This window comes from Petaurus breviceps, unplaced genomic scaffold, assembly GCF_028583685.1.
Source record: "Petaurus breviceps papuanus isolate PSGF00001 unplaced genomic scaffold, PetGlider_PUasm1.0 90734, whole genome shotgun sequence".
Lineage (NCBI taxonomy): Eukaryota > Metazoa > Chordata > Mammalia > Diprotodontia > Petauridae > Petaurus > Petaurus breviceps.
The window spans coordinates 10,342,931-10,365,640 of NW_027187327.1; the positions used below are offsets into that span (position 1 = coordinate 10,342,931).

The following is a 22,710-nucleotide window of genomic DNA, read 5'->3' on the forward strand; positions in this document are numbered from 1 at the left end:
TCAAAATTTGTTGTTTCTAGGATAAAATATAAAATATAAAAATCTTCATCCTCATATTTCTAGCTCTTCCCACATGCTTTTCCAGATTTATTTCATATATCCCATTCTGGTCAAACTTGCATGCTGGTGATTTTCCGTACATATTATATTTCCTGCCTCTGTGCCTTTGCACAGGTAGTTAGTTCAACAGTGTTTACAGTGTACTCTAAAAATGTTTAGCTTCCTTTAATGTACAGCTCAAGTGTGTTTTTTTCTACAGGAGACTTTTCTTGACAACTTCCCTATCCTCTCACCCCCCAGTTTTTACTTTGGTGCATGTATCTATATACACAAGTTGTCTTTCTCTAGTAGAATGTGAGTAAGCTCCTGGAGAAATCTTTTGTTTTAGTTTTCTCAGGCTTAGAATATTGCCTAGTTGGTCAGGACACTTAAACCTAAGGTCCCCTTTGGGCTACAATGAGGAGTCTGAAATAGGACCTTAGGGAAGGCTACTTATAGTAATACTTACCTTCTAATTATAGGCTGGGGGGCAGGTGTCGAGGAAACCAACCCTTTATTTGAAATAACAAAATCTGTGATTTGATTTATGTAGGGAGCCGCTTTCCATGAGGGAACTTCTATGAATGTATTTCCTCTGCAATAAACAATCAGAGGGTTGCCCAAAACTTGAAAGGTTAAGTGGCTTGCAGAATCACATAGCCTTTGTATGTCAAAGTGGGGACTTGAACCTAGGTCTTACTAACTTTCAGCCTGGTTGTTTGTCGCCTGCCACATTGCTTCTCATCTAATCATAGAATTAGAAATTTAGAGCTAGGAAGGGACATCTAATCTATCCCTCTCACTTTATAATTGAGGATACTGGGCCCCAGAAAAATGAAATGGCTTCCCTAGGGTTACACTGGTATTAGAGAGCAAAACTCTGACTGACTCAGAATAGTCAAGATGTAATATACTGGGAACAACACAGGATTAGGAGTCTTAGCCTTTCCTGGTCGTAAGCTGTAGACAAATCCCTTAACTAGTTTGATACTATTTGATTGTCTTTCTCTATAACACACTTTGGAAGATGTGCATTTCACAAGTGTAAGGTGGCATGATAATAATGACATTTTATTAACATAACACATTCATAAAAATTTCCACTTGTTCAGAAGCATTCAGTGTCTCTCCATTGCCTCCTATAGGATAAAGTCTAACTTCTTAGCTTGGTACCCAAGAACTTGGATAGTCTGACTCCCAACTCTTCTGGACTAATTTTTATTAGGCATTTTCCTTTATTAACTCACCATTCCAGACAAACCGGTCTTATGGGATCTACCACCTTTTCTCCCCTTCCCCTAAATAAAATGAAAAGAAAATACCTAAGGGTCCAGTTCTCCTGCCTTTGAAATTTTTTTTTTTTGTTGAGATAAGTGGGGGTCAGTTCCTGTGTGTGGAAATTCCACTGGTAGAGGTCAGTCAATGACTGTCCATCCTTATAGTCTTAGAGAGTTCCCTGGGGCACTGGGAATTAAGTGATTCATCTTTGGTTTTACAACCACTACCTCCTTATACTTAGCACTTGATAATTAAAAAAAAATAACTTGATATAGACTATCACATTTGATTCTTATAATCCTATTAAGCATTTTTGAGAAGAGAAAACTTAGGCTATAAGTAATTAAGTCACAGAGGTAGCCCATGGTTCAGCCACTGAACTAACTCTGGTTCTCTGAAGGGCAGTTCTGTTTCCACCACATCATGATAAATATGTTGTCTCTCTTGCTTATCTTTTTCTTTCTACCTACCTGTATCTTTGAAAATACAACTCAGATCCTTTGCCTCTGAAACTTTAGTCCCTACTGTCTATTTTCTGAGCTTCTTTAGTTAGCACTTATAGTTTCTACTAGCCATTTGGCATTCTGCTCTATTATATTGTTTAGCTTTGTCCTGTCTTGCCCAACTATCTTTTTGAGGGCAGGAGTCATATCTAAGTACCTGCACTGAGACTTACAACTAACTAATGATGCTTAAATCTTTGTGACTGATGATTATAAACATTTGACTTATTTCATTCTAGGTTCTCCAAGACCAATATTTTCAGCTGTATCAGAACAGTACAGTATGCATTATTTTCATTTCAGCAAATGTCACTGACCCTTCTTTTGGTTTTACCTAAATGCAGCTTAAATAATTTTGCACAATATATGTTTGTGCCAATCATGTTCTTTTATCATGGTACCATATAATTCGTCAGATTTGTGAAGTTTCTAAATTAATTATGTTGGTTCAGCCAGTGAAAGAACACTGCTATACAAAGGCTATACTGTTTTTTACTTCTGAAGGACCCAGAACTTGATTCACCAATATGCTCTACTTATGTATCATAGGATATTATAACTAGAAGGAACCTTAGAAATCATTCCTTTTAGTCCTCTCATTTTGTAGTTGAAGACCCTGAGATTAAGTAAGTCTAATTGGTGATTCAGTTGTATTAGTTACCATTTTGCTTGTTGTCCTACTCTTTGTAACTCCAATATGGGATTTTCTTGGCAAAGATATTGGTTACCAGTTCCATTGGGATGCTGTTGTCATTGCCAGCTCATGTTTCATTTGAGGAAACTGAGGCAAAAAGGGTTAAGTGACTTGTTGAGGTCTGAGGTCACATTTGAATTCAGGAAGAAGAGTCTTCTTGACTCCAGCACTGGCACTCTATCCATTGCACCACCTAAGTGCCCCGCTGTGTGTTGTATGTCTACTCTATTTCATTGATCCACCATTCTGTTTCTTAGCCAGTACGAGATAGTTTTGATACTTATTGCCTAATAACACAGTTTAAGATCTGGTACTGCTGTTTTGATAATTACTGCCTTATAAATACAGTTTAAGATCTGTATATTGGCTAGACTTAATTCCTTTATATATTTTTTCATCAATTCCTTTGATATTTTTAAAATTTTGTTCTTTCAGATGAATTTTATTTTTTTCTAGCTTAATAAAATAATTTTTTTTGTAATTTAATTGGGATGGCACTGAATAAGTAGATTAGTTTAGGTAGAATTTCCATTTTTATTATATTGCTTTAGCCCACCCATGAAGAATTACTATTTCTCCAATTACTTAAATCTGACTTTATTTGTATAAAAAGAATTTTCTGATTATCTTCATATAGTTCCTGGGTTTGTCTTGGCAGGTATACATCTAGCTATTTTATATTGTCTATGGCTATTTTAAATAAAATGTCTTTTACTATTTCTTATTTCAGAGCTTTGTTGATGATATATAGAAATGCAGATTAAGTGTGTTTATTTTATATTCTGCTACATTGCTAAAATGGTTGATTGTTTCTACTAACTTTTTAGTTGAATCTCAAGAATTTTCCAAATATACCATCATATTGTCTGTAAAAAGAGATAGTTTTATTACCTTATTGCCCATTCTGATTCAGTTTTTTTTTTTCTAATTGCTATTGCTAGTATTTCTAGTACAATATTCAATAATATTAGTGATAAAGGGCATCCTTGTTTCACTTCATTATCTTATTGGGAAGGCTTCTAGTTTATCTGCTTTACATATAATGTTTACCAGTGGTTTTGGGTAGTTGCTTCTTGTCATTTTAAGGAAAAATATATTTATACCTGTGCTTTCAAGTGTTTTCAATAGGAATCATGTGAAAGCTTATAGGATTGAATTGTTTTTAATAGGTATGATGTGGGAGCTTTCCTCTCCCTGCCTGGACCTGTACTTTCCATTCTGGTTGTTTTTGAGCTACATTCTCTACTAGACTAGAGAGTAACAGCTGATGTTGCCTTTATTTGTGATATTGGCTTTTCACCCAGGACCATGAGGTATAGGCCAGGGGTGTCAAACCAAATAGAAATAGGGGCCGTAGGGACCACATTATGACTTAGTTTTAAAATGTAATCTATCTATGTTTTATTGAATTTCAATATTTTGTTAATTATTTCCCAATCACATTTTAATCTGGTTCTCCACATTGGGAGTGGGCCCAGTGTTTGACAACTCTGGTCTACTCTAGCCCATCACAGTCCTTTTCCCTGACTTCCTTCAAGCCATTATATTCTTTAATTTTTTTAAAATTTTTTATTCTGAATTCTCTCTCCCTCTGTTCTTCACCCACCTATTGAAAAAGCAAGAAATATGATAGTCATTATTCATATGAAATCATGCAAAAAATTATTTTCTTTCTAAGCTTCCGTCTCACACTCCCTGTTAACACTCCCTGTTAAATTTCCTGGAAGCTTGGCTCCCAAGTCATTGGTTAATTAGGAACACAACCTGGGAGCCCTAAATAAAGAAAAAGTAAAAACCTTTTCCTGACCTTTTGATTATTCCTTATACCTTCCTGATGGCTTAGAATGAGTATAAATAGTAATTGTTTTCTGTTCTGGCCAGAAACTCTGATGATCCCTCCCTCTTCCATATTGATGTCTTAAATTGAGCCGTCTTTTGTCTCTACTCTTACCTCACCCTTAGTCATTGAATGGGCATGTCCTCAGACAAATTGAGAACTGGGAAAGACCTTAATTTAAAAAGGTCAACATCACCCATCACATACTAGGCCACTGCCAGTTGTTTTGACCTTTGTCTTACAACTGGATTTTAATGTAGCTGGGGGAGGAGGTGAAGCTGACAACTTTGAACAGCCCTGCCTTGCTTATATCCAATTCATACAAGTCAAGACATCACCCTTATGTTGTTATTGGTTGTCTCCGAGAATGAAGGGAAGAACAGTAATAGTCTACATAAGGAAAAAATGGATGAAAATCATCTTAATGCCTAGACCAGGCGTGGGGAACTTTTATAATAATAATCCTCACAATTAAAAGGATTTGTTCTGTGACATTTGGATTCGAAGGCAACACTTGGGGACCTAGAGGGCCACATGTGGCCTCGAGGCCACAGGTTCCCCATCCCTGGCTGGACTTTTGATACATTGGGAAGGACATTCAGTTGTGTTAGTACTTTCATATGTATTATAAATGTGATAGGTACTTCACAATGAAGATAGTGAGTTAAATTCAGGACTAAAAAGGGGAAGAAAGTAGGCTGGATTTTATTTGTGAAATCAAGCAGTAGTTTTTTTTTTTTTTACAAATTTTTATGTTTATTTTTAGTTTACAACATTCATTTCCACAAAATTTTGAGTTACAGATTTTCTCCCCATCTTTCCCCTGCCCAGCACCCCAAAACAGACATCCCCCAATCAGCTCTCTCCTATATCCTCCCCCATTTCCCCTCTGACTTTCCAGTAGGGTAAGGTGGACCTCCACACCTCAGTGCCTGTATATCTTATTTCCCAGTTGCATGTAAAAAAAAAATTGTTTTTTAAACATTTGATTTTAAAACTTTGAATTCCAGATTCTTTCCCTACTTCCCATCACCCACCCTTACTGGGGAGATAAACAGTTCGATATAGATTGTACATGTGTAGTTATGCAAAACATTTCCATAGTGGATATATTGTGAAAAACTGACTATATTTCCTTCCATCCTCTCCTGCCCCCCCCACTTGTTCAATTTTCTACTTTGACCCTGTCCCTTTTCAAAAGTGTGTGCTTCTAACTATCCTCTCCCCCAATCTGCCCTCCCTTCTATCATCCCCCCTCTTCTCTACTTCCCCCCTACTTTCCTGTAGGCTAAGATACCCAATTTAGTGTGTATGTTATTCCCTCCTTAAGCCAAATTCAATGAGAGTAAGTTTGACCCATTCCCTTTTGTCTTCCTGTTCTTCCCCTCCATTGTAACAGTTTTCCTGTGCCTCTTTTATATGAGATAATTTACCCTATTCTGTCTCTCCCTATCTCCTCTCATTATATTATTCCTCTCTCACCTCTTAATTTTATTTTTAAAATATCATCCCTTCCTATTCAATTGATCCTGTGCCTGCTATGTATACCTGTACACATACATACACACACTCACATATGTATTAATATGCCCATATGCCTTCCTATATAGACATATATGTATATATATATATATATATGTGTATGTACATTTATATTCCCTTCAACTGTCCTCATACTGAGAAAAGTCTCATGAGCTATAATTATAGTTTTTCCATGGAGGAATGTAAATAGTTCAACTTTGATAAGTTCCTTATGATTTCTTTTCCCTGTTTACCTTCTCATGCTGCTCTTGCTTCTTATATTTGAATGTCAAATTTCCTGTTCAACTCTGTTTTTTTTTTTTTATCAAGAATGCTTGAAAGTCCTCTATTTCGTTGAATGACCATATTTCCCCCTGAAACATGATACTCAGTTCTGCTGGGTAGGTGATTCTTGGTTTTAATCCTAGCTCCTTTGACCTCTGGAACATCATATTCCAAGCCCTTCAATCCCTTAATGTAGAAGCTGCTAGATCTTGTGTTATTCTGATTGTGTTTCATTGTTTCTTCTTGGCTGCTTGTAATATTTTCTCCCTGATCTGGGAACTCCAGAACCTGGCTATAATATTCCTAGGAGTTTTCTTTTTGGGATCTTTTTCAAGAGGTGATCAGTGAATTCTTTCAATTTCTATTTTGCCCTCTGGTTCTAAAATATCAGGGCAGTTTTCCTTGAGAATTTCTTGAAGGTTGATTTCTAGGTTCTTTTTTTGATCATGGCTTTCAGGTAGTCCAATAATTTTAAAATGATCTCTCCTGGATCTATTTTCCAGGTCAGTAGTTTTTCCAATGAGATATTTGACATTGCCTTCTGTTTTTTCATTTGTTTGGATCTATTTAATAGTATCTTGATTTCTCGTAAAATCATTAGCTTCCATTTGCTCCAATCTAATTCTGAAGGAATTATTCTCCTCAGTGAGCTTTTGTAATTCTTTTTTCACCTGGCAAATTTGGCTTTTTGAGGCATTCTTTTCCTCATTGGATTTTTAGGCCTCTTTTGCCATTTGAGTTAGTCTATTTTTTAAGGTGTTATTTTCTTCACTCAGGGTGTTGACTGGCTTTTTCATGATTTTCTTGCATCATTCTCATTTTTCTTCCCAACTTTTCCTCCACTTCTATTACTTGATTTTCAAAATCCTTCTTGAGCTCCTCCATGGTCTGTAACCAGGTTTATATTTTTCTTGGAAGCTTTTGGTGCAGGAGTTCTGACTTCGTTGTTTTTTCTGCTTCCAGAGAGGAGAGCTTTGTCCCAAATCTCTGGGGTTTTTGCAGCTGCTGGAACTATTAGTTGGGTGCCCTCTCTGCAGCTTGCACAAGCTCTGGCCCACTGGCCATACACCCCAGGACCTCCACCCAAGACAGTGATCCAGATCCAAGCAGGTTAAAGCAAGAGTGATTACTCTCTGAATGGTCTCTTGGTCCCCCTATGATCTGTAGGCCAGGAGCTCTGAAACAGCCATGTGGCAGCTGCTGCACCTCCACCACTTCTCGCCCCAGGGGCAGGGGCTTGACTGCACTCCATTCCCTTCCTCACCCTCCTTCAGTTCCAGCAGAGTTCCACAGTGACCGTTTACTTTGTCTTTGGCATTTATGGGTTGATAATTATGGAAACTGCCAGGGCTGCTTGTGATCCAGTCTCGGGAAGTCTGCTGTCGGGGCCGCCCTGGGGCTAAAACCCCTTACTCACACAGAGCTGGCCTCAGCTCCCAGGATGCTGCCATTGGCCCTTCCTGCTGGCCTGTTGGGCTGCCTTCAGCAGATTTATTTCTCTCTGTCACTTTGTGGGTTCTGTAGCTCTAAAGTTTGTTTAAAATCATATTTTATAGGTATTTGAGGTGATTATGGGGAGAGCTCACAGAATTTTCCTGCTTCTATGCAGCCATCTTGGCTCCACCCCTCAAGCAGTATTTTTAACCACTTCAAGCTTCTGTAACACAAAATCCATTTTTTAAATACAAACATTTTCCTGGTGATGCTCTATGGTTACAAATTTTGAAACATTAAAATCTCTGAAGAATCCAGAGTTATTAGTGGGTAACTCATTTTGAAAATTCTTTTGGAACTATACCTGAAAACTCACTAAACTCTGCATAGCTCTTGATTCAGTGATTCTACTACTGGTCACATCTCCCAGAGAAAGAGGGGAAGGACCTATGTGTACAAAAATATTTATAGCCATATTTTTTTTGTTATTACAAAGATAGGAAGAGGGTGTGTGTACCCTACATCTTATTTATAATGAAGACCTATATGTGAGCAGTGATTTAAGGGCTACTCTACTAAAATACTCATAGATTTCAGAGCTTATCCATGTCATTATTTCTTATAATGATGATTGCAAACCATCTATGCCCACCTCTTATATGTTCATGATAGTAGGCCATGTGTTAGGGACCTTTGCTTTCTTCTAACATCACTAGTATACCAGTGGATCACATGAGCTTTCCACTGTGTTATCCCTTGCTCATTGTTATACAAAGTCATATGACTCATAATTTTCTATTAACTTTCTCCCTCAAATTTTACAATTGAACTTACATTCTAAGTCAGTATTGTTCTTGATTGCTGAATATCTCCCCTTGCCAAATATGTACTGATTAATGTGCTTTTTTGGTCTCCTTATTATGGTCGTAGAGTTTATATTAGTTAAACTTTTATGTGAAATTGTTATTCATGTTGTTTGTCATTTCTTCCATTGATATTGTATTACAGGGAAAGGAAGTAAACTAGCCGTGTAGCAAAAATGAGAGTTAATAGATGGATAATTGGGGTACTGTGATGGTGACCATGAAATGTAATAAGATCTAGAGGAGGAATTCTTGCCTTTTTTTTGGAAGGCAGTTGGGGTTAAGTAACTTGCCCAAGATCACATGGCTAGTTTTTGTGTTAAGTGTCTGAGGCCAGATTGGAACTCAGGTCCTCCTGACTCCAAGGCTGGCGCTCTATTCACTGAGCCACCTAGCTTCCCCTAAGTGGAGGAATTCTTAACCTGGAGTCTGTAAACTTAAAAAAAATATATTTTGATAACTGTATTTCTTTATATAATTGATTTCCTTTGTAGTCATACAATTCAATGTATTCAGTATTATGCCTTTAAAGACATTCAGAGGGGTGACTAGGTGGTGCAGTGAGTAGAGTGCCGGCCCCAGAGTCAGGAGGACCTGAGTTCGGATCCGGCCTCAGACACTTCACACACACACACACACACACACACACAACCTAGCCATGTGACCTTGGGCAAGTTACTTAACCCTAATTGCCCTACAAAAAGCAAAAAAAAAAACAAAACAACGACGTAGGTCACTAGGCACTAGGTTGCCAAAGGGGCCCATTAAAAAATAGTTAAGAATACCTAATGGAGAGAAAGGATCATCTGGATGAAAAAGAAGGGCATCAATAAATGCCAACTATAATTTTTACAAGTTTGCTAGTTTTGTCTTACAAAGGCAGTAATAAACATTATTTCATAGAACATTTGCTTATCTTAGACTGAAGTGCTCATGATAAACATTGGCCTTTTTTTTACCTTTTAACTTTCTTTTAGTTTATTCACCTCCTTGCAATTTGTGATCTAACCATAGTGGACTATTCATTGTTCTGCAAATACTATATACACTCTTGTCTTCCACCTTCATGACTTTGTACTTTCTGTACCCTGTCCCTGGAATATGCTTCCTCCACACCACTACATCTTGGAATTCATCTGGTTTCATTCAAGACTCACTCACTTCAAGGACCAAATCCTCCATGAAATCTTTCCTGATTCTCCTTAGCCACAGGTGCCCGCTCTCCTAAAACAACCTTATATTTTGTTTTGCACACATTCTTTGTGTACAGATTGTATTTACCATTAAAATGTAAGCTCCTCGAGGGCAAGACCTTGTTTTCCTTGGTCTTTGTATCCCCAGTACTTAAGCATAGTGCCTGGTACAAATTATGCACTTAATAAATCTTTGTTGATTGATAAATATTTGCAAGAATATTGATAGGAAAGTAATGGCACTTTCTATATATATTTTAGATGATGAGAAGATAGAAAAATTCTATAAAGTTCTATAAAGGGCTTAAGCAAGCCTTGGAATGTAACAGGAGAGATTGTTGAAAAATTCATTGGAAAACAGTCAAAATTAAGTAACAAATGAGATATCAGTTAATTTATCAATAAGCATTTATTAAGCTACTACTATTAGTCTACTACTTACTAGGCTATACCTACTCTGTGTCAGAGTCTGGTAGGCAATAGAAATGCAAAGAAAAACAAGATAGTTTTTACCCTATGATAGCTAGGGATAGGAGTGGATAGGAGCTGAACCTGGAGTCAGGAAGACCTGAATGTGAATATGCCCCAAATATTTTACTAGTTGTGTGACCTTGGATAAGTTATGTAACCACTCATAGACTCAGTTTCCTTATCTGTAAAATAGACATAAAAAATATATACGGAACAAGGTAGTTGTATCAAGTGATATTCCATGTAAAGTGTTTTACAAACTTTTAAGGACTGTATAAATGCTATTATTATTATACCTTCCAGAATTTATTCTGTTGATAGAAACATGTACACAGAAATAAATACAGTGTAATAGTAAGAAGGTACTAGCAGGCTGGGGAGTTAGGAAAGAACTCATGTAAGTGGTGGTATTTGAATTGACCTGTAAAGGGAGCTAGGGATGTTAAAAGGAGGGTTGTGAAGGGAGCACATTCTAGGACTGAAGGACAAATTATGCAAAGGTACAGACATGAGAGATGAAATGTTGATGTAAAGAACAGCAGGTAGTCCCAGTTGGCTTGGAGCATAGAGTGCATGAAGGAGAATAATGAATGATAAGCCCATAAGATAGGTTGGAGTTACATTGTAACAAACTTTGAAATCCAACTAGAGGAATTTGTGTTTTATTATAGAAGTAATAGGAAGAATTGGCACTTTTTGAGTAGAACACCAATGTGATTTTTATTGGTGCTTTAATAATAATACCTGGTCCAGCTCATTTATAGAGGAAAAGGGGGGGGGGAGAAGAGGAAGGAAGAAAAGTGGAGTATACCTGGAAAAGGAATAACTTGTTCAGGGTACAAAATGTATTAATATTATATAAGTAGTTTTTTTAATGACTCAGACATCTTAACTTACACTTTGTGTTTTCTTTAAGTATTTATAAACTTGTGCATTTTATCCATAAATATGTTTTCACTAGAAAAATTGTGATGGGGTTGTATAGAAAGAAATAAATCTATGTCTAACAACAAATTAACGTGTATAAAATGTTTTTAGGTTTTATTTTTTCAGTTTAACATTCTTTTGTTACTTTTTTTTTCCCCTATTACTATCTACAAGTGACAATGTTAAAAAAATTAACTCAGTGATTTTAAGTTACTTGGTGTGGACTAAATTTCTGTCTTTGTAATAAACTATTTGAGTATTTTAGCAGGTTTTTTACTTATTAGATAGTGATTATCATTTTTTCTTGCAGATTGACTATACTGGAACAGATGAAAAAGATCCCTGCAATAAGTGTTTGTCCTGGAATGATACAAAGCCCTGCATTTGTGACATAAAGTTCACATTGGAACAGCCATTTGAGGTCTGTATTTCAAAAGAGTTTGAGTAGAAAAAAAGCTATTTAAATTTGTGCTTTTATAAGATATAAAAATAATTTTATATTTTAGTAATTTTTCCCCTTGTAGAAAAAGTACCTTATCTTTTTTTAGGAAGCTAAAAATATACATGGACCGTATATTCTATTTTTTTGTTTAGTTCTTTGTACATTTTAATAATCAATAGATATTAAATCAACCATGAAATAATGTTTTCAAATCCTCTTTTTCCAAATAATTCAATGATTGTATTTTTATATTTTTTATCTGAAATGTTGACTAAAGGCAGCTTATTTACTTGCCTGTGCAAAAACTCTTGTACTTAAAGCTACATAGCAGTAATTTCTACTTGAACTCTCATTCATAATTTCTGTACTTTCTACTTACCATTCCAATAAAAGTTTTCATATCAAAACAAATTTTATTTTAGAAAGCACATTATTGTCTTTATCTGTATTAATTTTTTGTTAGATACAAAGCATAAAAAAAGAAACACAAACATTATTGGTCTCATCAGCTTTTTGTCCTGTTTTTTTTTTCCCCTCTCTGCTTTTCAACTTTATATCCATTTCTTCTGATGAAGGAGTTAACATAAAAACAGTCTTTGCAATCTGAGTGTAAAGGTATAGAACTTCCTGTGGGATTGGAGAGCCAATATTACCAATTTAGTCTCCCTAGTCATTTGAAAATAGAACTTCAGTTGATTGTTTCTCAGTAGGTTAAATTATATTCATAATTTCACATATCACATGTGTTTTCTGAATGTGCCTGCTTGATTCCTTTGACTTAGAAACAGATGTAATTTTTCTCCCCTGTAGAATTCTAAGGCATCTGCCACCTTGTGGCTATTAATGCTGTTGTACCAAAATGAGAGATGGATAATATCAACAACTCAGGAAACACTTGAAAAGTACAAACCTATAAAGAAGGCAGGAATTCAAAGCCCTTACTATTTATCAGCACTGATAACATGTAAACTCAGCTAAAAATGTTAATTTTTTAAAATATTAGGCATATTAAGAATTTTACATTCTTTCTATTGTTAGAGCAGCCAACCTAAGATGAAAGAGTACTGAATAGATTTTGAGACTCCAGTTTCATATTCCTCCCCATTCAAAACACTTATTTCAGACCATCTCTTCTGCAAAGTTGATTATCCACAGATTCACTCTTGTGGGTTTTGTGTTCCATCACAAGCCCAAGCAGACTTTGTGAATGGGACTAAAGTACTCTCAGGTCACCAAAACAATACAAGTAAGTTATTTTGTCTCAGTATTCATTGGAAGGTGCTTAATTTTTTTTCTTTTACTAAATTAAATTTACAATGCTGTTTCTAAAATTGAATTATTTTTCATAGTTTCATTATTATAGTTTCATCACATCATAGTTTCATGAATATTTGTTATATGAAATTTTGCTGTATGAATTGCAAGGTTCTTTTAAACAATTTTTTTTTCTCCAGAAAGCCAAGGCTTTTATAATTTGACAGTTTTAAGTGGAAAACCAAACGTCTTTGTTAATATAGGAAAATGTTAGTGGAATAAGATCTCATATATGCAGTCAGAATTCCCTTTTTGTGGAGTACAAGAATTTTGATAATGTAGTAGGAACTAAAAGACAGAAAAAGCCTCAGTATTTTTGTAAATATCTGTTCTTTTAAGAGAGATTCTGGACAGTGCCTCAGTAATAATTTAAATAATTCATTTAAAAATCATTTTTTTCAAAGTTGCCTTTACTGAACATGTTAAAATGTTTTATTTTGCTCATTGTTGAAGTGTAACATTAATTTTTGTACTTATAAATATCCTTAGTTAAGAAGTTTCTGTACTTTACATATAGATGTGGGGAGGAATGATAATCAGACTGGTACTGAAATAAAGTAAAACTTTTCTGTTTGGGCCAGTTGGGGAGAATTCTCAGTTGAAATTAGAAAAAAAATCAGGAACTACATTATATATTTTTAAGATACAGTTTAAAAGTTTGATTCTGGTGCCTCATCATTATATGGATGGTGACCCTGGGTCATCAAACATTCTGCTAGTAGTTCACATGCTCTGCCAGGTTCTGCCATGCTGAGAATGCTTTGAATATACTTCTCGGGACAGACTATATTTGCTTTTTGAGAAAGGGCCTGGCTAAGTACCGAAAATCCCAGTACCAGTAGGCCAACCACTTAATGAATTTTTTAGCCATGGCAAAACATGGAACAAAATTATAGAATGGTCTTCTGTCCTGTGTAACTTCCCTTTCACTTGTGTCATAACAGTAGCAAAATAGTGGATGAAAAGGCAGTGGGGGCTAAGAGCCATTCGTCTCATAGAACAAAGATGTCAGACACATGGCTTATGGGCCAAATGTAGCCCACCACACTGTCAAGTACAGCTCAAACCATATTAAAATATAATTGGGAAATATTTAATAAAATAAGTTAAAATACAATAAAACATAGATAATGTTAGTATGTGGTTCTCTAAGTCAATATGCAACCCATAGGGATCCTTAAGTACTGGTTAACGGCCCCTGTTCCTATTTGAGTTTGGTATCACTATGATAAAGCATCTGTAAACCATAACTTTATTGTTGGCATGCTAAATGTGAGATTCTTATTCATTGATCACAGAGTAGATAGATGTACTGTTTAAGAAATTAAAATATATTGATCTTAACGTTCTTGTTAATGATGGATGAAACCAGACAATAAAAGAAAGTTTCAGGTATGTGAAAGTATGGCTTGCAGGTTTTCTTTGGAGAGGCAATTAAAGGAATTTATAGAGTTGGTTTATTGCACAATGAACTACCTCATTTCATGGGATATATAGTCATCTAGTATTGCAGTGCTCCTAATGACATTTTTTTTTTGTTTTAAATTTTTGTTGATCTTTCTTGTTTTTGTATCACCTTTATTCCCAAATATATTCTTCCCCTTCTCCTAAATAGCAAGTCATTTCTTGGAATAAAGAATGAAAAAGGGAGGGGGAAAGCAGTTGAACGAAACAAATCCATCAACTAACTGTGATTATATATGTGTGATATTAGATAACCTTAGCCTCCAACCTCTGTTAAAAAAAGGAGACTGGCCCATTTCCTCATCTTTGAGGCCAAACTTGGTCATTATAATTATATGAGGTAGATCTTTATGTATGTTGAAGATCCTAATAAGAACTGCAAGACAGGCTCTGAACTCAAATGAGAATGTTATAGGGATTAGAACTGAAAGAGAAGGCCCAATTGTGAGGATCACAAAAGGCCAAAGGGGAAGTAATGTACAATGTGGTTGGATAGATTGAGGCAAGCTTGTAAAGGGCTTTAAATGTCAAGGAGAGGAGATTGTATTTGATCTGAGAGGCAAAAAAGGGCTTTGGAGTTTGTTGAGTAAAGGAGTAACATCCAGATATGTGCCTAAGGAAAATCACATCTCTGTCAAAGAGACCCTTCACTGTCTGCTCATAGTTACCCTCCTTTGGATACTTGCCAGCATATCAATATCACTCTTAAATTGTGGCATCTAGAATTGAACACAGTACTTCAGATATGGTCTTACCAGTGTTGAAGAACTGTTAAGCCCTCATTCCTGGAAGCTATGCTTCTCTTAATGGAGCCCAAGTCTGCATTAACCTTTTTTGGCTGCCCATATCATTCTGCTCACTTGTTTTGAGTTTGTGATCTATTAAAACCACTAGATTTTTCTCATCCTATAAAAATTATATTTTAATCTTGACTGTCATCCAGTATGTTATCTGTTTCTCACAGGGCTGTATGGGGTATTCAGGGAGGAATAGCACTTCTGGTGTGAGGGCTTGCCAGGCCTTTTTCAGGGCTGCTCATCTACCTTTGGTGTCCACCTGGCACTCAAATTTTACTTGTGGTTCCAAGAAGCAAGCACAGTGGCCACACTCCAGTATAACAATCTTGGCAGACAGCTAAACCACACTAACAGTAACTGATAGGCCTTGAACAAATTGATGAGTTACGGGGATGTCTACCCTAAGCATGTGAATGGTGGAACGGACAGTTCATTCTAATGGCCATGAAGGCAGCTGAAGCTGCTGTGGATTTGAAGATGCCATGGTCATCCACTGCATTCTGGTCCATTACAAGTTATGTTGACTTTCATCTTGCCACTGGACTTCAGTGACTCTAGTAGAGAGAGTAAGGCTGACAACTTTATGCAATTCTGCCTCATTTAAATCCAGTCTACAAGCAAATCAGTACATCACTCTGTGATGTCGTTGGTCCTCTTTGGAAATGAAGGATGAACAGCAATATTTCTCACACAACTGCAAATTTGATAAGCATGCTATCTATGCCTGTAACATTGATAATAGATATTAAATAGCTTACAGGCTAACATTCCTTGTAATAGTCAACTGGAGATAACCTTCCAAGTGAAGGTTGAACTAAATGAGTGAAGAATTCTTATTGTTCAGAGTATGATAATCCCATAGCATTTATCCATCTGGATTATATATTTTCTACCCCCTGGCTTCTTCTGAATGACACTAACTCCCTAGCCAGATTTAAACTGTACTTAGTGTACTCTTATACCTCCAATCTTTGTGGGAGAGTCAGAATGCTCCTTTTTCCTCATTGCCATTATCAGACTCCTACCAACGTCGTTCAGTAACATTTTTTAAATAATCCTTTGAAGTTCATTCTGTCCAAATTTATAACCCAATTCAGATCCTGATGACTATTTTCTACCACCCCTCCTTCCCCCACAGGACATTGTTCCTTCTTTTTCAGTGAGTTCTTTGTCTGGCACTCAGTCCCAACTCTCTACCCCAGATTGTTCCCTCATACTAGGGGACTTCAATTTACTTGATGATGTTTCTTCAAATACTCTTAACTTACCAGTTCTTCAGTCTACTCAGCTCCCATTACTACATCTCTGTTCCACCCCAGCTGCATACAGGAATTACCATACCCTTACTCTTACCACCTACAAGAACTCCAAAATTCTTCTATCATAATCCACAGAATTGCAAGGGACCTTGGTAGACCTCTAGTTGACTCATCTATAGGAATCCCCATAATAATATACCAAACAGGTGCTTCTTCTTGAAGAGGTCCAGGGAGGGGATACTTAACCATTTCTTGAGGCAAATCACTCCACTTTTACACTGCTCTTAATTGCTTCCTGAAATTAAATCTAAATTTATCTCTTTGCAATTTATTTCTATTTGCTCCTGGTTTTGCCCTTTGGAACTTAATGGAACAAATCTAACTTCTTTTCCACAAGCCAGCCTTTCACATATTTGAAGATAGCTATCTTGTTTCCCTTCTGAGCCTCATCTACTTTTCCCTAAACATGCCCAATTCCTTCAGTCCTTCCTCATATATCATGAAGTCAAGGCCTTTCACCATCCTGGTTGCCCTCCTCAGGACAGTATCCTGTTTATTATTGCCCATGCTTCTTGAACCATAGTGTATAGAACTGGACACAGCATTCCATATAAGATCTAAGAAGAACAGAGTAAAGTGGGATTATTATATGCCAACTCTTGGAAACTATGCACTCTCTTAATGGAGCCCAAGATTGCATCTCCTTTTTGACTGTCACATCATATTGTTGATTCAAATTGAATTTGTACTCCACCAAGACCCACACATCATTTTCAGAATAATTGCTATCCTTGCCTTCCTTATTTTTTTGTGGAGTTGATTTTTTTTTACCCAAGAGCAAGACTTTTATCCCTATTAAATTTTATCTCACTATATCTTTAGTCACTCCATCTATCCCTCTGCTTTATAACTCTTAAACCTATGCTTCATCCTCACATTCACCTCTGATCCCTCCATTCCTGAGTATTTTCCTAGGCCATCACTTCTACTTTGTTGATATTCTCTTCCCTTCCCAGTCCCAACTCCTTGTGAACCATATGCTGTTTTCTGTTTGTGAATACCTTGTTCTGTTCTACTGTCTGCTCATACTTTGCAAAACTCAAAACCTGGATTAATCCTACTGTTTGCCTTCACTGATACTTAAAAGTAGACAAAAGGACCTGGAAGAAGTCAAGCAATTGTCCTGACTGGAGCCATCACAGAATTATTGGACCCTCACTAAAACAAGAAAATCTTTTTACTCTTTCTTAATTGATTCTCTATTCAGCTTACCACAGTGGCTATACTAAACTTCTCTCTTCTCTTACTTTAGTTCCTAGAGAAGTAGCCCTTCTTGGAAGGGTCAGCCTCTCTACACATAACTTTTCTTTTTTCTCCTGTATAATACTCTCTACTCTAATCCACTATCTAACTCCTTTCTTTTTTTCTGACACCGTCAAATATGCCTGACTTTCCCCCCATCTTTAAAAAAATGCCCAGGGGTGGCCAGGTGGCTCAGCGAGTAAGAGCACCGGCTCCAGTGTCAGGATGACCTGGGGATCAAATCCGGGCTCAGATACTTGGCACCACACCCAGAAATAACTGGCTGTGTAACCTTGAGCAAGTTACTTAACCCCGATTGCTTTAAAAAAAAATGCCCAGTAGTTATCTTAGATCTCTCTTCCTTTTCTTAGCTAAACTCCTTGTAGAGTGAGGAAGAAAACTCACACTTGGTACCTCTACTTACTATCTTTTCATTGTCCTCTAAACCTTCTACTGTTTTGACTCCTGATCTCAATACTCAACTGCTTTTTTGAAAGATATCAGTGATATCTTAATTGTCAAATCTAATGGCCTTTTCTCAGTCCATATCTTTCTTGACCTCTTTGGAATATTTGGCATTGTCATATACTCTCTTCTTGATATTTGCCTCTCTGAATTTCCTTGGTTTTCTTCCTTCCTGTCTATACGTTCCTCCTCATTCTCCTTTGCTGAATCTTCATGTATGACTTAGCTTCTTAAATTGTGGGTCGCAACCCAGTTGTAACCCACAATTTAAAAAGCACTGAAGGGGTTACAGATGGAAAAAGTTTTAAGAAGTGCTGAGTAATGTTCATATATGCTCCCAGGCCTTTGTCCAGAGTCCTTTTTCTCTTTTTCTAAACTCTCTCATTTGATCATCTCATCTTCTGTCAGTTCAATTATCATCTCTATGCCAGTGACTTCCAGATCTATATATCTAATCCTAGTCTCTTTAGCACTAGTCCCATATTACCAGTTGCTTGGATATGTCAAACTGAATGTCACATGGTCATTTAAAACTAAACATGTCTAAAAAGGAATTTATTATCTTTCTTCCCAAATGTACCTATCTTCCAAACTTCTCTCTCTTTTTCCCAAGACACTACCATGGTTCTAGGTTACCCAGGTTTACATTCTTGGCATCTTCAACTCTTTTCTCAGCCCATATATTCAATTGCCACATCACATCTTGTCATTTCTATTTCCACATCTCAAACATTTATCTCCCCTTCTCTTTACTTATATAAACACTACCCAGAGTTTTGGCTCTCATCAACTCTTGCCTGAGCTATTATAGTTGACTAATTGGTGTCCCTTCCTGCCTTCTTCTCTCTCCAGTTCATCCCATACTGCCACCAAAAGTATAGTTCTGACACTATTACCTTCCTACTCAGTAAACTTCAATGATAGGCTACCCCTGGGATCAAATCTAAACTGGATTTATATTTGTGATCATATAAAACTTAACATGTTTTGATTCATCAGCATTCAAAGCTCAACTTAACCACTTTCTACCTTTCTATTTTTCTTACATATTTCTCCTGTGGCTGGTGAAAGGTGAAATGACTGAGGAAACAGAAGGTTCAAGCTTCCAAGCATATTGATTTATTATTATTTATTAAGTGTATGCCAAACAGATTGGGACAAGGTCCCTTAGCTTTGGCACTAGATCCAGAAAATGGGGAAACATATTTTTATGTACTAAAAAAAAATCAAATAAGACAAATTAATTAAAAGAAAACAATTAACCAGGTTATAAAATTAGGTAATGTGATTTCTAATTACAGGAAAGATTAGGGACTTTTCCAAGTTGAGAGGGGAAAAGAGATGTCCCAGTTTCTGTATTCAATTCAAAGGAACATGGAAACAATAATTGATTGACCAGAACAGGGCCAGTTTTCAGAGAAGACATATGGGGTGCTTGTGATGTATAATTTTGAGAAAACTCTTTGCATCAATGTATGAATCTAGGTGCTTAGATAAGTGTCTCTGGACAGCAGGTAGACGTGGTCCAAGCTTCCCAGTCTCAGAAGGCTAGGTTCAAACAGTGCAATGAAGTTTTCTCACAATTCCCATAACTGAATAAAGTTTTCTCACAAGGTAGAAATTGGACTAGACCCATAATTGAATAGAAGGGGAACTGAGCTAGCTCCAGAATTGAGTCACAAGATGGAGTCAGTGTGATTTATTCAATTTCCCACTAATTCTAATTTCTTCACTTTCTTCCGTGCACTATAAGGTCCAATCATACTGGCTTACTTGCTATGTTTTTCATACACAACACTTCATCTCCCATCTCAGTGCCTTTGGACTGGCTGTTGCCATGGCTGTAATGCTCTCTCTCCTTACTTCCACTCTTTGGAATTTCCGATTTCCTTTAAGATTCATCTCAAGATCTACCCACCTTCATTCAGTAGGAGGCCTGCCCATGTTTTCTAACCTATTAGTCCCTTTTTTTAAGGAACTACTCTGCTATAAAAATAATTATTAAAATTATGAAATTATGTAAAGCTGTATTTACATTTTTGTATGAATTTTGTACATACCTTAACTTTTAAGCTTTAACAACTTAAAACCTGCCCTGAGACTTTTGGGACACCCTGTATATACACATATCTCCCCAGGTGGAATGTGTGCTTCTTGAGAGTAGGGACTATTTCATGTTTGTCTTTGCATCTTCAGTGTCTGGTACATAGTAGACACTCAAAAATGCTTTTTGTTTTATTGCACAGATTCTGAAAATGAACTAGGATTTTGGTCCAGGATTGCATAGGAGGAGAATAGATTAGTTTGTTTTTGAGAAATGGTACAATTCTTTTAATGACTCCAATCTTCTTCCTGAAACAAAGGCCCATCCTTTTTAATATTAATATTTTTCTGGCATTATGTGTCTTCAAAGAATTGTTGAAGCTGGAGATTACCCAAAGATCAGTAGTCACATGGTGGTTATAAGCAGGCAGCAACACATTACAAATGAGTAGTTGTGCAGTAGAATAGGTGTAAAGGATATTGCCAAAGAAATGTGTGACCAGAAGATAGATGCATCAGTCACACAGTGAGACTGAATACGCTACTTTCTCCATCCATATCCAGGCACTATAAAGATGTGTAGAGGAATATTCCCCAGCTTGTTGGTTGGATCCCTTTTGGTGAATTTCTGAGAGGATATGGACTAGAATTGCACAGGATAGTAATGCATGAATGGATTGCAATCGGCATCACTGGAGGGACTACCCACATTGAGGAAATTATAGATCTCTCAAATTGCAGGTTTTTAAATTTTTAATTAAAGTTAGTAACATCATCTAGGATAAGAAAGTTTTCCCTGTTAGAATCCCTCAGGTAGGGTGATTTAGTGAACAGATGATTGATTTCTTAATACCTCAGTGGATCTGTGATCTCATCAATGTGGGTATTCCTTCCATCAGTGTTGATAGCAACCCATCCACACTTTCTCATCCTGTGTATTTCTTGTCCATATTCTATCATAGATCCTCTACAGAAGATCCATCCAATGTGCTGGAGGCCTTTGTCTAGGTCTTATACCATTTCGTGAGTACCAATGTAGCACTCAGGCTGTCCATCTTGTCATTACTTTCATTATATGACCACCTCACCTCTTTTTCCAATCATGTATTTACTCAGTATCATCATTTATGTCACTTCTTGTACATAAGTCATCACTGGAAATAAACTGAAACCTTGTGTCCATTTTCTCTCCATTAACCTTTGGGTCAACTCAACCCATGAAAGAAAGATCAATTGCTTACTGATGTCCCTTCTAACCTGTTTAAGGTTACTTTAAAACAGTTTTCCTTAAAATATTGCAAACATTTACTTTCAGCCTTGTTTACTTGTTTAATTTGCACTATCTTCAAGGAAATAGCTTGCTTAAACAAAAGCAGAATTCAGTTCAGAACCTAATTAAATTATCTCATATTTTGAATTAAATTGGAAGTGAAGGAAGTATGCATATTAAAAGTCATCCTTTGCTGACAACTTATTCAGTGCTTCATTATGTGGAGGTGATTCCTCTCAAAGCCACACCAGTGTCACAAAAGCCTTAGCAGGCCATCCTACACTGAAACGGCTTCAAGTCCAATAAAAGTTTGGAGATATGTCACCAGGTTTGATTGTAGGATAATTAATTTTTCAGCCACAGCAACTCACGAAGACCATCTACTAAAGAATAGATGGTTTGCAGTCTATGTCAGTGGAGGGAATGACAAAATCATGGATCCCTGAAGTTCAAAAAAGTCATGCTAAACATAAGGCATCATTCATACTGAAATATGTATTTTGCTTCAAAATTTTCAGTCTTTGAAATAAAATATTTTTTCCCCTTCAATCTCCACAGGGATATGTGTTTATGTATTATGGACTATCTAATTTCTATCAGAATCATCGTCGCTATGTGAAATCTCGAGATGATAGTCAACTAAATGGAGATCTTAATTCCTTAAAAGTAAGTAAAAATAATGAAATACGAGCTAGTTGCACTAGTGATGTCACCACTTACAGTTTAACAACCAAGGAAATTATTTGTGGGAAAATTTAATGTGGAATTAAAGGATAATATTTTGTTGCATATATAACAGTTTTTGTAATTAAATTTTCTAGAATTTGTGCAGATTAACATTTTTTTCCAGGGAAGAATCTTCAGGTTGTAGCTAGTACGCTTTTGGAGGATTTAACTTTTTATTGTCATATTTTACAATATAATGTTGAAACCTGGAATTGGAATGAACTAGAATTCATTCTTGTGCTAGATTTAGGTTACATTTTGGATGTTACCATCTATTTTAAAAGGTTTATGTAAATAAGCTTGCTTTGATGTTGGAATTTTTATTAGAATTATACTTGTACCTGTGCTTTGTTTTCTAAGTCAAGTGCAAATCAGGAGACCCTATATTTCTCACTGTTTAACTGTTTTAGTGATGTTTTGTGTCCTTTATTTCCTGTTCTTGACAGTTTCATTAGTATCCAGAATACCAGGCATTTTGGAATGCTCTTATTGACCATGAATTGAGACTTGAGAATATGAATTAGGAAGTTTATTGTTGCCCAAATTCATGTGCCTTGGCCTCCTAGATCCTCATCTATAGAAA

The 22,710-nt window shown here is 36.3% G+C and overlaps 1 protein-coding gene across 1 annotated transcript in view; it reads left to right on the forward strand.

Annotated features, from left to right (window-relative positions):
• Positions 1–22,710, forward strand: part of TMEM30A (transmembrane protein 30A) — a 54,997-nt gene that overhangs the window by 17,357 nt on the left and 14,930 nt on the right. Inside the window, exons 2-3 of the mRNA XM_069067006.1 lie at positions 11,356–11,466; positions 21,960–22,067. Of these exons, the coding sequence (XP_068923107.1) occupies positions 11,356–11,466; positions 21,960–22,067 (219 nt within the window). The remainder of the gene's footprint in view (positions 1–11,355; positions 11,467–21,959; positions 22,068–22,710) is intronic.